This window comes from Larus michahellis, chromosome 3, assembly GCF_964199755.1.
Source record: "Larus michahellis chromosome 3, bLarMic1.1, whole genome shotgun sequence".
NCBI classification, from domain to species: Eukaryota; Metazoa; Chordata; class Aves; order Charadriiformes; family Laridae; genus Larus; species Larus michahellis.
The window spans coordinates 19,016,818-19,037,614 of NC_133898.1; the positions used below are offsets into that span (position 1 = coordinate 19,016,818).

At 39.8% G+C, this 20,797-nt stretch overlaps 1 protein-coding gene across 2 annotated transcripts in view; it reads right to left on the reverse strand.

The window, feature by feature from the left end:
* The window catches only part of ALK (ALK receptor tyrosine kinase), a 328,498-nt gene that overhangs the window by 94,242 nt on the left and 213,459 nt on the right, over positions 1-20,797 (reverse strand). For both annotated transcript variants that reach the window (XM_074578928.1, XM_074578927.1), the window contains exon 5: positions 17,197-17,324. In XM_074578928.1, the coding sequence (XP_074435029.1) occupies positions 17,197-17,324 (128 nt within the window). The remainder of the gene's footprint in view (positions 1-17,196; positions 17,325-20,797) is intronic.

The window sequence follows — 20,797 nt, forward strand, 5'->3', positions numbered from 1 at the left end:
TCTATTTATACAATGCAAATGTACCTCTTCCTGCAGACAAAATCCTTTATAACTAAATCCTTTATAACTGCAAAACAATTCATTATACAAAATAGAGAAGTAGGAGGACATACAGCTTACTGCTCATTCTTCATCAAGACCTAGCAAACATAAACATTTGGGTACAAAACAAGTAATAAAAAGAGAATATGAAACAGGAGTTGCTAGCCCCACTGCAAAGTAAACGGGGTTAGTCTGGTTTTGTGGCAAACAGGGTTACTACGTTAACCACGAATAATTATGGGAAGGTCCAGAAGGAGGAGCAGAGCATATGGAAATGACATACAGAACCAAACCCAGCCGTACATGCATAGTATTGTGACTGACTTAGAAAACAATTAGGCATATAAGGAACTAAGAAAAGAGAAATATAAACCAACTTCAGGAAGTAATGAAATTCTGTATACTCTCCACCAAAGACCTACTGAGGTGCGGCATGGTTTGGAGAAAAATGAACAGTTTAGGAAAGGGTTACAGTTAACAAGGTGTACTGGACAGGACTCACTTGACAGCACAAACTGTGCGAACACTGAATAACAAAAAAGAACCAACAAACTGTCTTTTGGCCATAGAATGAACCAGGGCAGGCCTAAAAGGTACTTTACATTTACACGTGTCCAGACTTAGTGTTGAAGTATCAATTTAAAAGACCAAGTAATGATTAACATTACTTTTCATATGCATTTCACCAAGCCATCTCTCTGAGCATTGGCCATCTTGGGGAGGCTGGCCATCTTGGGGAACACAAACTATTCCTGGTTTTTACTACGATCCACCGGTTGCTCTGTACTTGTACTCCCATTCATCCTATGCTGCCCATGGTCCTCTCTGTGGTATAGTTAAGTTATGCCAAGTGCAAAACTGTTAGATACCCACTATATATATATTTTTTTTTTTTACAACGAGAACAGTTAAAATACCTGACTTGCAGCCCTCCCAGGGCTTTAACTTAATGGGATGTGGATGCAGTTCACCAGCTATAATGAATGTCACTGGCCAATTACTCAAACCACTGCCGTACCTCAAAGCCCAGGGTGCGCAGGGGATCTACATTCAGAAAGTTTAGTGAAATACTATCAACAAAATGAACTGCCCTGGAATTTGTACTCAAACGAGGAAAAAATTACTTGCCCCTTTTTCCAGGATTTCTTGATAAACAGCAGGAGGCCCTTATGCGGCAGTTAGTTACAGTAAAGGCTCTCAACTCTTCTTTGACCATGCCCTTCCTTCCCATCCCACAGGTAATTACCGCTGCTTTTTAGTGAGCAATATAATTTTAAACAGTCTGTCAATGAGGTATACAAAGATGAAAAAAGTGCCTTGCTCTAGCATCTAATATGGATAAAATCAATGATCCACTGTCCCACAGGCAGTAAGATAATCAGAAAGCTCAGAGGCCTCTGCATCTATGGCAACCAGGTCTTTATGGGCAACAGACACTGCCTTCTCTGAAAGGTGTAGGACAGCTAAGGAAACTAAGACCTGGCAAAGATAGGGTGGCAAATGCAAATTATTGTCCCCCTGTGTGTGAAGCAGTTTCAGCACAGACAGTAGCAGTTCAAGTTTTCTCTGTGCTGTGAGAAATCATCCATTTTACCTCCCTCTCCTGTTCAGTCCAGTGACAATCCTGCTGGGAAGGTTTTTGGACAACTTCGTCTCTGCTAGCAAAAAGCAAAAGTGAAAAGCATTTCACTGCTGTCGCTAGGCCTCTTCCAGGTAGTCCACGACTAAATTACCAGCTCATCCAAGGTATTCTCAAAAATAAAAAGCCTGGCATCCTTTTCCCAAGACCCAGCAAAAGGAAGAAAGAATTAAATAACCAAGGACTGAGGACAAAACAGACCAAACATAGCAGCCCAGCATCATTTTTTGAGATACTTCAGCACTCCATTTGTGTGTGCAGGGGTCTTGAATTGCTAGCAAACCACTTTCAGAAATGCTGCCTATCAAATAAGGAATCTGACGGTCAGGATTTCCAAATTGGCTCTTACGCTGTGACCTTGGGTAAGTCTCTTCACTTCTTCAAGCTTCCATCTCACTGCCCATGACAGAAAGAAATAACACTTTGTGGGGGATATGTGGCCTCGCTACTGTTTAGAACTAGCACTATGTGACTAGCGTATTTTTGTTTGCACAGGAAAAAAAAAAAATCTCATTTTTTAAGAGCTATCTGAAATGAAAATGTCCCCTGCAGAAGAAAAATTTTTGCCCAGCATTACTCCAAAAGATTTTATTTGACCTGGAATAAAATAATGGTTAGCTCCAGGAAACTTGCTATTGTTCAAAATTTTTTTCATTTCAGGTATTTCACCCTTCCTTTATGACTACTAACGTGGTTTCAAATAAAAAAAAATCTGAAGTTCAGGGAAAAGCTGTTAAAATTTAGTTTCCTCCCTTACTTTTTTTTAGTTAAAACACTTACTTACTAAGTTTGACCAGAATTTTGAATAACTTTGTCCCACTAAGTTACATTTTTAACAAACCTAGAATAAAAATGGAGATGCTGCTTACCCTTGTGTACCAGCTGGAGGCTCTTAAGTGAAAGGCTATAGTGAGCGTGTTACTAAATGCTAATCACAAGCACAGAGGATGACAGAATCACTTGAGTCGATACCACATGCTAACGCAGCAGCTCTCTGATGAAGCCCTGGGTCATTTCAGCTTGGTCCTGTCCCCTGAAAACTACTCACTCGGACAGTGCTCCAAAGAGATAGTCTTTTACCATGTTAGCACTGACAGGACTGACAACATTTCCTCCATTTGGCATGTAGTAAAACATGCAAATACTAGCAAAACACAGATTAAACTGAGTGAACCTCAGATTTGGAGAGTGGTGAAAAACAGCCATGAAGCCTGCACACTTTCACATGAGCACTATGGAGGTATTACACTGCTATTGCTTTCTCACTGAGAAGCAGTGTGGAAAACAGCTAATGTAAACTCAACGCTAAACATTTCACTGACAATTAAGGTGACAGATTAAACTGATCTACATGCAATCTGCAAACTGATTTGGCATTCACTGATTAATGCAGTAAATGAGATACTAACATCTCACGTGCAATGTTATAAATCACTAACTTCATTCAGCAATGTATATGTGGTGTCAAACCATTTTTGATGCTGTGTAAGTTATTAAATTTTCAGTAGGTGAAGCACTGAGTAACTATTACAGTTTTAGGATGAGAATATGAACAGAGACTTTCATTTTCTGACGAAAATTACTTCCAGACTTTGTCACTGGACTACTTGATACTATAATAACTGCTCAGATTTCCAAAATTCAAGTGGAAATTGCTTTTTATTGTAGTGGAAAATAGCAATAGAAACGTACAAGCACCAAGTCTGGACTCAAGCTTCTTTTTAGTGGACACACATTTGAGGGGAGAGAGATGCTTTAGAAATGTGATTTATTACTCCAAAAAGGTGCTTTCAAGAAATGCCCATCTCCAAGTTCTGCCGATACTCAATACAAGAGAGATCTGCCGATACTCAATACAAGAGAGATCTGCCGCTTGAAGAAACTGCAGCAAGAAATGCCACAGAAGGGCCCTGTTCTAAGTATTTGGCCCAACTACTGCAAACAATGCAGAGTCCTTCTCTTATGCTTTTCTAGGGATGTTACTCTCTGTGAGTCAACAGACCCCAAGTACTTTCAACTGTACAGTCACAAATTCACAAGGTGAAGGTATTCCCCTCCACAAATCCCAAGCAGTGCAAGGCTCTTGCCTTAGCAACCACACTTCAGCTCATGGTTGTCAATACTATTGAGTTAAACTGGACTGTAACGAGATCCTGGAGTTATTTGTAGCTGTGGTACAGGTAAGTCCCTTTGGTTGCAGGCAAACATCCTCCTCCAGCTTCATTGGCAGGAGAGGTTATTGCTTCCATCTGTTCAGGACAGCGTTCCCTCCTGATCCGCTGATGAAGCAGCATGTGCAAGTACTCCCTAATTTATTTGAGGCAAAGTCAGACAGGTGAGACCAGAACAACGGTTCTTACCTACTCAAGGATTTTATGTTATCCTGTCTCATTTTCAAATGGCAGCTGCTCTCTGGGCTGCATTAAAACATCTTACAGACTCTTGTGACCTGCTTAAAGACTAGAGGAGCAAAGCTACAGCACAGTGGTGCTACAAGGTAGAGAAGCAACTCAGTGGCAGTGCTCTAGTCACTTAAAAAAAAAAAAAGTCATTCTGATATGTAAGATAATTGTGATACATGGTGATATCTTACTATTCCATGCAAAGAAATTTATGGAAGGGGTAGTATTTCCCTTTCCCTTTTTTAAAGACAGCATACTGGGGAACAACAGACTGCTAACCCCCATTACTTTGCAGCTTTGGGAAAACTCGTAAACACACCTTGGTCTTTATCTGAGATATTCAGCTGAAGTCTGCTTCTAAAACAAGGAGAATGGAAAAAAGCAACTGCAAGTATGGCTCAAGTTCAGAGGAAATCTGTCTCAATTTAGAACTGTACAAGAGGGACCTTTATTTAAATCAAAGATGGAGATAAAATGAGGTGTTTACGTACAGGATATCATAGCAGCTTTTTTGCAGAATAGTATACTTAAAATTATTAAAACAGAACAGACATATAACAAAAAACCCCCCAAACTTGGTACAATTTTCTGTTCAGAAAAGAACATGTGGTTTTAAATTTACCTGATAACAAAGAGGCATTGATTACACTAATGTAATGAAATAGACATTCCCTAACATGACTCTTAATGGTATATCATGCTTCAGAAGGCTAGAATTCAATGATCTCCAGGAACTAGATTTGAAATTACTAACTCCTGAATGTAATCAGATACTCTTGCAGAAGTACGATGAATTAAGGTTCAAGGCAAATGCTGCATATAATATAGATCTTAACCTCATTTAGAAGCAATGTTGTTTAAGGCTTTATTAAGGGATTGAGTTACTGCTTCCGTTTAAACAGAAGTGACAGTGTCATTCACAAGGGTAATAAAAATAAACAAGATAATGCAAGAGAGGGATTTGCTCCTACTGGTAAAGAAGTAACTGAAAAAATAACGTGGATCTTCCGTTACCGCTCTTTGGAAAGCAGCATGGGATCCAATGTCCAAATGCAACTCAATTTAAGTAGATTTTTCAAAAAGCCTTCATTGAGGTCTCCCATAAAGTAATGCGGTTCAACAAAAAAATCAAAGCTTTTACACATAAGTGATTTTGTGAGGATGCAGAGAAGCAATATGATCTACAGGGCTCCATTAGAAGGGTCTTGGCTGTAGCTCTGCTCCTACCAACAACCACTTTACTTTGGACAAACCACTTAGTACCTGAATGTTCTTCTGCGTGAAAGGACTGGGGTTTTGGTTTTTTGGTTTTTTTTTAGAAATATACCTTCTTTTCTAGACCCATTAATGAAATATCTACAGAGGGTAAAAAAAAAATCCCAGTTTATAACTTACACAGGTTTCGCAGAACAGCTGGTGTTTTTGCTTTTAGTGCAGAGGGGCTTCTAGGTCTGACTGGAAGCACCCTGTCAAAGCTGCATGAATGAAGCATGACTTGGTAATGCTGGTATTGTAAAGTATTCCTGGATAGCACTATTAATCTTGCACTCAACAGCCATTTAATTTTTTTCAGGGTTTATCCTAACAGACTCTGAATAAACTCCTGCAAAATAATTACTATAAAATGATTTATTTAGCATGCTAACCAGTGAGCGTTGAGGATGTTCAATAGAAAATCCATTTGTTAAAGATTCCTTGCCTGACACTATTCATTCGAAAGTGAGGAATTGGTGGGCAGACTTTATAGATTACAGGTATTAAAGCACCCACTGGCTTTAAAAGGATAGTTCTGTTAGAAATTCCAGGCTACAATTCTTCAAGCAAATCATTGTCCCCTTTCTGACACTCTGATGATGCTATGATGTTAAAGGTGGAATGAATTGCTCTCTGAAGTGCCTCTTTTTCTCTCTGTTGACTACAGAGGGACCCTAGAGACTAGCTTTGACATGATGCCTAACTTTCAGATAGCTGAAGTCACAAAAGATGAATATCACCTTGTCTAACTTCATACAACAAAGCATCTGAATGTCTGAACTAAATCTTGCCTACGGAGATTGAATCCCATGATGTCGTGAATTAGATGACTGGTTTATTATACAGATTTTATTCCCTGACAGTTCAGTTGAGGTCTAGACTGAGAATTGTGCTGAACTGCTTGGGAATTAGCTTTGCAAGTTGGAGTTCAGAAGATTTTTTTTGGCCTCCTGTCCACTGAAAACATTTTCTGGCCTTTGTTCTAACACTAAAAAAAGCAGCCAGCATCAGCAGAATATAGATGTGTTTAAAAAGAGGTCTCCTATACACTATTAAGACAAAGAAATAAGGACAATGGGACAGGTCCATTGGTTAGCTTTGTAAACTGGAAAAGAAACTGTTTTCATTTCATCTAATGCCTTTCCTATGCACTTTTTATGAACACTTGGCACTTAGTAAACCCCTCACAAGTACAGCAAGATTCCTTAGACAAAGAGTGAAGCTCTGCCATGACCAAGTTCTCTGCCCAAGTAACTTTTGGAATGCGATTTTCTAAAGAGGAGTCCCCAGAGGCAGCGCGCAGTTATACCAACACGGTTGCAGCTTACGCAATGCCTAGCATTAACTCAAAAACTCAAAGCTGACAGCCTCTTCCCTGTTTCATCAGTCAAATCCCTCGACTTAAACTTGTTAGAGATCCACCAGTAAACTTCTGGTTACTGTTGCTGCCACAAATGGCCTTATTCTGTACACTCACTACTTCTCTCTCATTTCTAAGATCAATGAAAGGGCTATTTAAATTTTTTTCCATTTCCTCACAACTAATTCTATCCCAGGTGTCAGCTAATCTAACGCTTGCTCACTGTGTCCTGGCCAAAGGGCTTTGGTCATCTTTATTCATCTGTTGCCATTTGCCTTTGTATTTGTGCTAAGGAATTCACAATCTAATTTCTTTGTCCTTTGCTTGTTTCTCAAGTGCACAGCACAGACCAGACTCATCTGTGAGTACTGCTCTGAGACAGTATAGCAATATGAATAAATGGAAACAGTAATAAACTCCTCTGCAGTATTTACAGAACAGCATCACTGTGGGCTTGCAGTGCAGGAAGAGGAATTTTGCATGACTGATTTCCATTTGGTGGCATCCCGCCTGGTCATGACACTTCAGTTTCATTTCAGCAATTACCCTAATCCTCCAGGAAAGGAACACACAGTTTACTTAAAAGTCAAAAAATAATATGAATCAGGGAATGCTCTGATTGCTGTTATACTTTAGAACGACAACTGTAATGCATTACAGACACCGCTGATGTCTGGTACGGCTAGTAACAGAAGCAGCAAGTAGAAGCACATTTATTATAGTTTAAGGGGAGCTACCTGAAGTCAAAATTAGCCTGCATTCTACAAGTCAACAATAAGATGGAGGCTACCTGCTACAATATAAACTTATAATGGACTAATAATTGCCCTAAAGGTTTCATGATGAGATTAGATAGGCAGGAATGTTTTATGGCTAAAGGGAAAGAGGAGAAATCAGCTTGTCCAAATGAGAGAAATTATCCGATTTCACTTGGAAGCAGAGGAAGTTGGAGGTGCTCCAAAGATGAAATTAGAAGAGAACAGAAGACAAACACTCTAAGCATGGAAGACCATTGCAAAGCACTCTGTGCAAAGATGAGCAGGTCAAACATCTCTTGGAGTAGAACTTTTTTCCAATATATGATAGGAAAGGTTATTCTGCATTTCTCATTTGTCTTAATCAGTTTCAAGTTGTATTTTTAGAAAATATACTTTATACAAAATGTATTTTGCAATCCAATTTTTTAAAACTCACTGTAAGTAAATAGTAATATGTATCATTGCAAACACCAAGCATCAGCTCCAGCCTCCTTTACCTACAGTGAAAGAACAGCTATAATTTAAACCTAACTCTTCTGTTGGCTGTGAAGACCCCAGCAATGACAAAGAAACTGAAGTCCAAATCAGTGATGTTCCTATGAAACCTCTTGTTAGGCTCCTCCTTTTTCAAAAGCTTTGATAAATATATAGGGACATATCTTCAGCTGATGCAAGTAGTTGAAACTCCAACAACTAATGGGATAACGCATAACATGCTTTACAACTTTCACTAGCAGAAGCTCCACTCAAGTAACTTCATAGTTACTCACTTCACTTCCTTTACTTCGGGGAAATAGCTCGCACGCAGTAAATACTTGCCTTACTTTGCTGTCTAAGGCAACTTTTACTAGGCAACTTTTTTAGACAGGTGGGTCACCTTACTACTGTTTTGTTACTGATGTGTACAGTGTAAGTGCCTGATGAGTTAATACTGTTGCCAAAACTTTACGCCAAGACTGATCTTAGAGCGATTGCTTTCCTTTTGTTATGGTTTCATTAACATATGTTCATAAACACATGTACATATATTGTTATTCCATGAGGTGCTTAAAGAGTCCACAGTTTCTTTCTATAAATCAATAGCAACACTGCTAACATTACAGAAATATTGAAATTTCGTCCTTTTCATATTTTTTTTTGTACTGTATAACATGATGCTGGATTTATGCAGTTGTTGCTTACAGCTCTAAATGATGTCTTAAAAATCCAGTACATAATTTAGGCTTAAGTGCACAGAATATTCACTGCTGTAGTCTCTGCAAAATCATTTACTCTAGATTGTGGCTCACACAAATCAACCAAAACAGCTTAGATCCCAGTGTGCTGCAACACATCATCTCACAGAATCAGACAGATTACCTCTCAACCCTCAAAGTTTTGAGGTATCAAAATAGTTGCTTTGTTCATCTCTGTTCACATCAAATGAAAAATCCACTCTTGATATTATTTTTGGAACACAATAAATCTCTCTGTAAGAGCTGACTAAATGATATTTCCTTGTAGATCTGAAAAACATTTGCAAACCTCTTATTTTGCTTACAAATTTGCTGTTATTCCATCAATCATGCCCCATAAACAACAGACTTCAATCTAGAATTGGACCCAGAATCCAGCTGACTCATTTAAGTGCTTGCAACCTCCCAGTTGTACAAAACTTCATCACTTCAGCCGGCAATCATTTAAAGAAGGGCGGGGGGAAAGTATTCTTAAAATTTCTTTCATGTAATAAAACCTGACTGGTAATTTAGAATCTTGCCATCTGGATCAATATGCCTTACTAGCAGGGCTTTCAAAGGCTCAATTCATAAAAGCCCTGTATGCCTCATTTATGGAGGTATTCCGTAAAACTGCCTCCATGGAAGCACGGTGCAGTCTGTCCTTTCTCATCCTCACAGGGGGAAGGCATGTCTCACTGCAACTCGGTACTGATGACATTTTTGAAAACTACCTGGGGACTAAGGAGCACAGTTCCCATTAATTTGTGCTCCTAAGTCACTTGGCAGCTTCTGAAAGTTCCTCTCTTTCCTCACAACTTTCATGACTTCAAAGCAAAAGCGTCACAACATACAGGTTTAATGACCCTGACCGAGGTTCTGCTGCGCAGCTATGGGTGTGAGTTTCCAAATACAGCATAAAGGAGTCTCATTTGTTGACAGGGCATGCACTCCTTTTCATACAACTTTGGTCCCCCATTACAGAATCTTAAATTTTTTTCAGGGAAAAAATCAATGCATCAGGTTAAGTCAGTTGGCATTTCTATTTATGTATTATGGATTTGATTTGGAGTTACAAGGTCGAGGCTTTTTGGTTTCAGTTGTTCTGTTGCAGAGCATCTACTTCACTGTATCCATCACTGCTGGCCCCAATGTGCCACACCTCTCCCATACTAGATACAGTGCAGAATTATTAAACAACGTCTGTGGTTTGGTGCAGCAATTGGTTTGCTGGGAAAGCTGGCTGCAGCAGACCATGCAGAAACAGAACAGCAGGACAAAGCAAGCAGGGCTCCCTAAGGCCAAAAGAGGAAGGTTTTGGACAAGAAAAGGGAAGAGCTGGACAGGGTCTTATAACAAGACTGGGGCAGACTTGCAATGAGACCTCTCAGACAGAGAACACAAGCTGAACTTGAATATTTCAGAAGATAAACCCTGAGCCAAAATCTAAAGAACTCTTAATTGTGGTAAAGAAAGTAGAAAGTTTCTCAGTCTTGTATGTGCTGCACCACTGCAGAGCCGTGGTACCTCAGAATCCAGGTGTTGGTATGTATGACACTTCTGCAGGCTTTTAAAAAAAATCAGGTCTTGCTGCTGACATTATTTTGTCTTCTACAAACTGGAAGCACACAGAGAAAATCTCTTATTTCTTTCTTGTCCCACCTTCTCTGCATTCTTGTTCTTCATCTTCCCAAAATTATTGTGCTCATCAATGCCCCTCAGGTTCTGGTGAGTCACACCAGAAAAAGGGCCTAGCTTCCACCTGAACAACCCACATATTTATCTTTGTGCTTGATAATTTTAAATGTTAATTGATTAATCCTTTTGCGTTTCATTCAATTTCCACAGTTTCCCCAGTCTCACTTGATTTCTTTGCCAGTTCAACAGACTATCCATCTAGTTAGTTCAGTCTGGTTGATTGAGTGGCTATCTGATTAAGTTTGATTGCTCTATTTAATTAATTGGATTGTAAATGTTTATTCCAATCACCTTCTAACTGGTCAAACTCTTTCATCATTTCCCCTATCTAGACCAATTATTTCTGCCTGATATCCTGTCATTTGTTTTCAGTGTTACCGGTTTATCGCCATCTCTCCTTTCCTCATCTCTCCCTCTCTCGTTTATTCTTTTGCTCACGCAGTCTGACTCCTATCCTTTTTGCTTGATCATCACCCTCTTTTGTTCTGACTTTCTAAGCTTCCCCGCTGTCTCTTACCTCTTGTCAAAGACCACTGTAATTCTTCACAAACATGAATCAAGCTGCATAGCCAGGTCTTAACATCTTCAACCATCATTCCTGTTTAAATCAAAAACCTTTCCTACAGCTAACAGAGAACTTCATGGCGTTATATAAAATAAAACTCAGAGCAAAACTACCCCGACTTTCTTTTAGCAAAATCAAGGTTCTGCGTGCCCTTTCTTACTGGCTAGCGGTCTTTTGAAAATGTAAGGGTTTATTATGGAGCGAAAAAGGAGGAGATAGACTGTCATCTACTTACATGATAGAATCAGCTTGCATAAATCTTTGAATCTGGAGTAATACCAGTCTAAAATCATTGGGTCATCCATAAATCACCATTGTCCTCCCCATATCTCAGGTGATAATAGTGAATCCTATGATTGTTTCAATAAATCCAAGCAGTTAAAACATCACAAGAACTAAGTGGCAGCACTTAATAGTAATAAAAATAAGTTCAATTTGGGGAAAGCAGATTACAGAGTTCATTTTCTTTCACTGAATCAATGGCTCCCCTGTTGAAATAAGCCTTAATTAAGGGAGAAGGTCAGGATAAAAATCAAATATGGCATTAAAAAGATAATGTATTGGCCAATTCTTCAAGGTGTTAAAAAGTACTTAAGACCCACAACTGCTAACACTTGCAGGGGAACTGAGGGATTTCCAGTGTCTCTCAAGCAGTTTCCAGTACCTCTTATGAGCAGGTCCTTCTCTTTTGATTATTAAAGCTTTGGATTTTAAAGGCTGAGGTTTCTCAATTCTGTTTCTTAACCCCAATCACCTAACCTTTTTTGAATTAGAGTAGATGAACCTGCCCACTCTGGTAAGACAGTAACTTTGTGTAAGAAACACTCACATTCGGTCCTGCTCTGGCAGATTCCAGCCGTTCCACCTTCTGTATGAATGCATCAATTTTAAAGACCAGTTTTATCAGCATTATTACACCATCTAAATAATTTCTTTATACCTCCCTCTTCATATCTTAAAAACCCAAATACATCATCCGTTGATTACTAAGTAAAACAACAGAACATTACGTCCCATTCACCAACATGCTGGCACGACAGACCTATGAAACCCAAATGCTCTAGATATTCAGGTTCACCTCCCCCTCCCCTTCCGTGAGTACACTAATGTTCTAAATAGATTAAATTATTTAATATAACCATCACTGTCTAAATTTGGCTCGACAAGAAGTAGGTGTTCACAGTCAGCAACAGAAATGCATAATCACTAATTCATTACTGTAAGAAACTATTCTACCACTAATTGAGTTACTGTGCCTTTTCTAGAAGCAATATTAAGACTAAATTAGCTTAATTTTTTATTCCTAGCATTACTATAACTTAATTTAAAAAAGATGAAAATGAAAAATGAAAACAAAGATAAGCCCCATAACAAGTGCATTAAATTTATTTTACTTAAATGGGCACAAACCACAAGTGAAATAATTTTCACTTTGGAATTACCTTAAAATGATTTAACTTCACTACAGCCACCACACTCATCTGTAAAGCAGGTTTTGCTCCAACACAAGATCCCTACAGGATTAAAACACTAGCAGGTTAGAGCTGGGGTTTGGCACACAACCCGAAGTCAGAATAATCAGCCATACCTCATGGGAGAGCAGAGGTGAATGGGGGGGAAGGTTGTTGCCAAAGCATTTGGAGGCAAATATTCTTAAAATAGTAAGTCTTTTCCAAATGCCTACTTAGTAAAATTAGATCCACAGGAAAACTAGCTCAGTGGAACTGTATAAATTGCATAGGCCGCTCCAAGGAAAATGCAGCCAATCTGCCTAATTTTTTTTTTTTTTTTTTGAATGAAGGATACTCAGAATTTAATCCAAACATACTGAATAATTCCTATTGACTTCAATTAACTCTGGATCTATCCTCTGGCTTGGTAAGCTCCTTAACCATGGCATTAATGCCAAAGGAAATTCTCAAGCTTCCTTTACACAAAAATGACCTGGATAGGCAAGTATTATGGTAAATGCTGTTCCCACATCTCAAATACAGGCAACTACTGAAATTTAAGACTATTCACTGTTCCCCTGAATTTCTGGGCAGTGGTAGATCTCCAGACCATATAAGACGACATGGTGGTTCCACTGAAGGTAGATTTCTTCTTTCCACTGTCCCATATTTACAACTAAACACATAATTAATAAAAAAAATATTGACACAATTAAGTTAGTTCCTTCATAAATTTTCTGTAAACATCTTGCATTTTTACTCAAATGAAACTTACACAAAATTTTGTTAATTATTTATTAACATCTAAGTTAGGTGTAAGTGTGTCATGTGGCACTTCAATTAGAAATTTTTTTACACTGGAACAACCTCCCCAGTGACATGGTGGAGTCCCCACCACTGGAGGTTTTCAAGATGCAGCTGGTCAGGGTGCTAGATAATCTCACCTAGGCTCCCTTTCCCACTAAAGGTTGCACCAGATGATCTTTTGAGGTCACGTCCAACCTGGACTTTTCGACGATTCTATCAGATACTTTTCTAGGCAATTTTCCAGTAGGAAGCATCAAGAACTCATTTTGAAAAGGGACTCACTGGTATTTCATTAAGTTCAGTTAACCACAACATCCTGTCAGCAAATTAATTTATAAGACAAACTGCAGAAAGTGAGCGTACGTGGGAAAACTGAAATGATACATATTCAGATTTTGTCTGAATATACAAAACCACCAGTTTAGTAATGATTCAGATACATAAGTAATCCTGTTTGGAGAAAGCCCTTATTGATTTCCTGCAGTTGATTCCTAAATCTGTTGCTAGACTATTTATCAAACGGAATCATGAAAAATTCTATCTGGCAGTTGCTCATATTTCCTCATACATGTTGCAAGCCTATATTCTTACTCTTCCTTCACCATCTCTTTTTCCAGCAAAACACGCTTCAGGTGTTTGGCATTTTCCTTTCTTGAGAGGTCCTCTGTTTTGGATTACGGGTTTTGCTTTTAGTACAACCTTAACTTCAACTGCCATCAATGTATTATAACCATGAGACCATTACAGAACAAACTATTTACCAGCTCTGACAGTAATGAGTGTATTTCCATGTACTTTCAGTATCTACTGAAAAAAGCTATTGCTGAGTGGACAAAAGCATTAACTTAATCAACAATACATAGTCTCTACCCACTCCAAAATAAATATGTTTTTTTATGTTGCTTACTGAGCTTGAAAACTTGAAAGCTAAGTGCTTGCTCTTGGACGGGCTGAGTGTCTGAAATAACTGCTTTTAACAGCCTCAGAGCATCATTAAACCTTTAACACGTTTTAGAAGCATTTGATCTCCACGCCCCTTACTTAAAAAGTTACTTAGAATCGGTAAATCAAACACTGCTAAGTAAAACAATGTCTTGTCATTTACTTGTGCTTACTATTAAGTACTTTAATTAAGACTTTTGGAAATAAGTTAGCAAATTAATTAATTTACAACTGCAATAAAAATCAGTAAGAAACCCATTAAATATCATTAATAAGTCAATACATTACTTAGGAAATTAACTCTATTTTTATTACTAGAAATTACTATCAACTATAAAATGCCACCATACCAATTACTTTACTTGTAAGAAGGAACAAATTCTGAACTGATATTATTAAATTAAAATATTGCTTCTCTACAATTTAAATTTATTTTTTTTTGCTCTGGATACTGCACTTATTTAAATTGGAAGTTGTAAGAAAGAAAATTAGACAATCAATAGTTTAGGTTTTACACACTGACAAACACAATCTGCGTCACATTTAAGGCAGTAATTAAAAGTCAATAGGCTGTAGGATGATGGGCAACGCTACCTGTTAACTGTCCTGATCCAAAACCTATAAAATTCCAAGCAGCCTTTCTATTGACTGTAGGGGCTTTCTTATCGGAATCTAATCCTATGGTTCAGGAAAACTTTCTGTTTAAAAAAAAAAAAAAGGCACTTAGCACATGTCAAGTGCTAAAAAGCCCTTAAAGAATTAAAGCTAGAGGATGAGTACATGAGAAGAATGGTGGTGATGAACTACAGCAATTATAAAATATGCACCAAATAGAGTTTGACCAATCCTGAGCATTTAAAACAACAACAACCACCCCAACAACAACAAAAATTGGGAAATTGGGAAATATGAAGATATTCAAGTGACAAATCACTTTGATTTCCTAATGTGCCGCACCACTGAATGAAGAAAGGGAAACGTGGAGCACAATTAAGACACTGCAATGATAGAATTATGTTTCCACTCAACAACGCTTACTTAGATGGGATATGAATCTAGAATTTTTAAATTTAGAATTAAAAAATATTTCAGAATTTTATCAGTATCTGTATTTTTTTAAAATTTAATTCTCCATTCAATCCCATATAAACTGTTATTTTTTCAGTTCAAATGCATCTTTTTTCATGAGTAAAGAGCTCAAAAAATGGAATTCCCAATGCTCAAAAGCAAATCCCAACCTCAAATTTCTACCTTCTTCAAGCTCCTGTTGGCATTTAATTTAGATCCAAACCTGTTTCTACCTATGGAAATGGCAGCCTAATTTCCTAAGATTGTCTGTGTGCCTTCATTTATTTTTAAATTGTGTATATGATCTTCAACAAAAGGCTTAGAAGACTTGTTACTGTTTCTTAGGTGTTTCTTTCCCATATTCACCCATGTTTTAGATGCTTCAGTGTCATTAAGTTATTCAACCTGCTAAGCTGCCCAAAGGCTTCTAACAGCTGCAGAAAAATTGGGTTTAGATTAATCTTTTCTTATCACTTTCCCTATTTTCTCCAAGCCTAAGGTGCCACCCTTGGTTGATCATCACCATCTTCTTTCTTGTAAAAGGTCACCTCCTCAGCTGTGTGCAAAAGGCTTAGAATTTCAACCAACTGAAAAAAGAACAAGTGGTTTTATTCCCTGGTGGTACTATTCATACACCGTGTCCTGTAAGCAGAGCAGGGGAGTAGCCAATTGCCACAAATCTGTAGACAAAATGGGAGATTTGCTCCTTCTTTTGCTCACAAGATGTCTTAACAGCCTCAGCAACTGACATCTGTCATCTGCAGAACAAGGCCCAGTATTGGCATGAGCTCACTCAGCCAACATTATCCTTTCACTCAGCTGACTGTCCATCACCTAAGTTTCTCCTCCAAGTGCTCCCAAGAGAAAAATTCAGGTACCTTCATGGGAGCTGGATATCTCCTGTTGCAATGAATTCCCAAAGCACTGTGGATTTCAACAACTTCTGTCCCATTCACATTTTATGTCTTGGGGAGTTGAAATACTTTCTTTTCAGCCTCAGAGAGATACCAAGATGCATTCCGTACCTCGGCAGCAGAAGAGGTGCATTCTATCTGAGCATGCCTTGCGCTTTCAGCACAATGTCAGGCTGTTCCTTGTTGGAGCTCAGAGATCACCTTTATATACGGACAGTGCAATAAACCCCTTAATACAACTGGCCTTTGTGGAGAGCAACATAAATAACCAAAATAATGTATATTCTCTAGCAGATTTCCCTGTCCTAGACAGGTTGAAAAGAAGGACATGCAGCTCAACTCAGCAGTACTCCAAATAAATAAAATGGACAAAAGGTAATGTGTTAAGTGCTATAAGCAATAATATTCTTCACTGACACCCCATCTAAAGATTTCAGTATGATTCACAAGCTCCATAAAGCTGGTAGAACTAAAATGCAGCTGCTTCTGGCATGAAGCACTGAATTTACACACTTGGATTGATAACAGAGCTTGTATTTAAAAAAGTAACCCCCATTAAGGTTGCCCATTATTAAAATTCCACACACTACATTGAGCTGTTAGGGTTATTATTAGGGGAAACTCAGCGATAACTGCTTGGAACATGGCCACAGACAGACATACTTTATTAGAATAAAAATTCCCATAGTTATTTAAAAAAGCAACCCCAAAATTTGTTACCAGAAACATTAAAAAGATGGCTTGCTGCAAGCTATCTGTCTAGGAACCACTCATCTGTTCCACTTGGAAGCCCTCAAGACAGGCATCTGGCAAGCCAGGATGAATACTGCTTTGGTTCTCCCAAAGTGAAATTTTCCTAGAAATTCTTTCCAAAGGAAAAAAAAAAGCACAAACAACAAACCACTTGCTTCCTTCAAGAAGTTAAACACTTTTAAGGCAACATTAAAAATAACAATCTTCATTTAAATGATTGACTTGACGAGAAGCTTTCCTTCTGTGAAGGTTCTGTAACAGCCAGAAATCATGCTCCTCTCCAAAAAGGCATCTAAAGACTATGAGCTAGAGGCAAAAAAATACGTTACCTGTACTGCAGTTCTTCATCGCAAAGGAATCCACAGCCGCTACGCTCTTGTTCCCATTAGCAACATACTCCAGTGAGATCCGAAATGGTTTCTCTAGATGTCCAACTCTCCTTTGAAGCAACACCCATCTGGTCTCATCATACAGCAAGAGGAAAGAACAAAGGAGAAGACCAGTAAGAAAGGCTACTTTACAAGGACCAAATCCCCCAAAGCAGCAGCTCCACGTGTGGCTAGTCATACTGTGCCTCCTACCCCAGCCCTCAGTCCCCTCACGGTGCCCCATGGTCAGGGCCTTTCCTTCCCATGGATTTTGCAAAAGCAAGCTTTTAAGCACCAAGACTTCCACCCAGCTAAGATGTGGAAAACTCAGCTAAATAGTAGCTTATCGCTCTCTTCTGTCACACTTTCTCACAGATGTCTGCCTGCTGTTTAAAAGAAGCCTCACTTTCTTTGCAAAGCAAGCTGTGAAATCTGTAGCGCGCACGCACACCCCCTCTAAATATCACTCCTCCTGCTTCTCACCGGCAAAGTCTCTTAGTCACTCAGGCAATATGCCAGTCTCCGGGGCTTGCACAAGAGCTGTAATTCCCAGCACTGCGTCGCTGGCTGAGGTCACACGCTTTGATTCTAATGGAGCTGGCTGGAACATCTACACGCACATGAAGCACTACAGCTACAACATGCCATTTCTCCTCCTCGCACTTCCTCCCCCCCCGCCTCCCAAACAAACAAACAAAGTTCCATCAAGTAAAGCAAGGAGCTAAGGAACAAGGTTAGCAGCCCTGGAGACTAACATCCACGCTCCAACAGTGTTACAACTTAGTCTGCTTGTTGCCAAGAGTAAATGAGAACAAGAAGTCTGTATGAGCTTAACTTACTCTCCAAGATGCTAGAAGACATCAAGGCCTGTCTGTCTTTAACATCCACCTTCTCCCCTCTGATCAGCTGGGTCTGCTGCTCCACCTGAAATACCTTGCCAGGCAGCACAAGAATTCCTCCTAGACCCTCAGCTCTTACATATCACCCTCTGATTTAACTTTCAAATGTTCTGTCCAGCAAGACATGTCTAAAGGTAGACAGTAAGAATATAAATATCTGTCTTCTTACCAATATTCTGGAATTCTGATCTGCAAGAAAACCTTTGAGGAATAAAATACTTGTATGATAACATGCTCTGGCTGATTTCACCTTTCATCCTTGGGCAGAGCCTGCCAGTAAAACCACTTGTTGACACCCTTTGTGAAGGGCTGCTTCCCAAGAGGCGTGATACAGAGCCTAGAACCCATTTCACCCCAGTTTATTCAGTACCTGCTCGCTAACCGTAACCGTGATCAGAGATGAGAGATTCTGTCAAGCCACTCAGTCACTAGTAATCTGCTTTTTCACATTTCTCTTCTGTTACAGGAAAAAAACGCAGCACTGAGGAAAAAAGATCTCTTTGTAGCATACTGTAACTGGTCATCTGGAGCCAAACAAGACAACAGGGGTCTAATAAAGTTTATTAGGAAATGCTCTTTACAGCTCCAGCTGCAATTTTTAACAGATGAGAACAAAAACTTATTGTGTTTCCTTAAGTTCCTTTCAAACACCAATATTAAGCATTTTTGAGGAGGACTGTAATTATTTCTAGTTGACATAATGGGTCGGGGAAACATGTTTTTTATTGCTTTAACAAAAATGTTCCTGCATCACTGAATGGTTTGGGTTGGAAGGGACCTTAAAGATCATCTACTTTCAAACCCCTGCCATGGCCAGGGACACCCCCCACCAGACCAGGTTGCTCAAAGCCCCATCCAGCCTGGCCTTGAACACTTCCAGGGATGGGGCATCCACAGCTTCTCTGGGCAACCTGTTCCAGTGTCTCACCACCCTCACAGTAAAGAATTTCTTCCTACTATCTAATCTAAATCTCCCCTCTTGCAGTTTGAAGCCATTACTCCTCATCCTATCACTGTATGCCGTTGTAAAAAGGCCCCCTCCAGCTTTCTTGTAGACCCCCTTCAGGTACTGGAAAGCTGTTACAAGGTCTCCCCAGAGCCTTCCCTTCTCTAGGCTGAGCAACTCCAACTCTCTCAGCCTGTCTTCACAGCAGAGGTGCTCCAGCCCTCTGATCATCTTCGTGGCCCTCCTCTGGACCTGCTCCAACAGATCCACGTCCCTCTTGTACTGAAGACTCCAAAGCTGGACACAGTACTTCAGACGGGGTTTCATGAGAGCAGAGCTGAGGGGCAGAATCACTTTCCTTAACCTGCTGGCCATGCATCTTTTGATGCAGCCCAGGATGCAGTTGGCTTTCTGGGCTGTGAGCGCACATTGACAGCTCAATGTGGAGCTTCTCATCCACCAACACCCCCAAGTCCTTCTCCTCAGGGCTGCTCTCAATCCATTCTCTGCCGAGCCTGTATTTGTGCTTAGGATTGCCCCAAGTGCAGGACCCTGCACTTGGCCTTGTTGAACTTCACAAGGTTTGCATGGGCCCACCACTCAAGTTTGTCCAAATCCCTCTGGATGGCACCCCTTCCCTCCAGCGTGTTGACCGTGCCACACAGCTTGGTGTCGTCAGTAAACTTGCTGAGAGTGCACTGAATCCCACTGTCCATGTTGCCAACAAAGATGTTGAACAGCACCAGTCCCAGTCCCAACCCCTGAGGAATGCCACTCACCACTGTTTTCCACTTGGATATTGAGCCGTTAACTGCAACTCTAACTGCAACCATCCAGACAGTTCCTTATCCACCAAGTGGTCCATCCATCAAATCCGTATCTCTCCAATTTAGAGACCAGGATGTCATGTGGGACCTGGCTTTGCAGAAGTTCAGGCAGATGATGTCAGTTCCTCTCCCCTTATCCATCAACGCTGTAACCCCATCATAGAAGGCCACCAAATTTGTCAGGCATGACTTGCCCTCGGTGAAGCCATGTTAGGTGTTGCCAATCACTTCCTCATTTTCCATGTGCCTTAGTAGATTTTCCAAGAGGATCTGCTCCATGGCCTTGCTGGGCATAGAGGTGAGACTGACCAGAATGTAGTTCCCCTGGTCTTCCTTTTCTCCTTTTTTTAAAATGGGGGTTACATTTCCCCTTTTCCAGTCAGTGGGAACTTCACCAGACTGCCACGACTTTTCAAATATAATGGAAAGCAGCTTAGCAACTTCATCGCCCGTTCCCTGGTGGATCAAGTACCCTCATCAGCCTCTGGTGTACGGGTTTGTGCTTGCACATGGGCTGTGCACAAGAGCACATATTTTCTGGGGAAGGGAACCCACTGGAACAGATGTTCTGAACAAAAGAAACTACATGGTTTATCTGGCATCCATAACAAGAACCTCTTTCTCCAGAAGTACACCAAAATTTGGATGCTATAAAGTTAAGACACACTTCCGTAAGGAAATACAACAACATATGTGTATGACATTTGCACCAACCAACCACCACTTGTGCCTCCTACAAGCATAGATCAATCCCAAATTGCAGACCCTATACTGCTACCAGCAAAGAGACTTTTCTTTGCTCCAGAGGCAGACACACCGTTTATCTCATTAGGGACACAACCATGTCATTACTCTCCATTGAACTGGACAAAATTCCCAGCAGGCAAGGA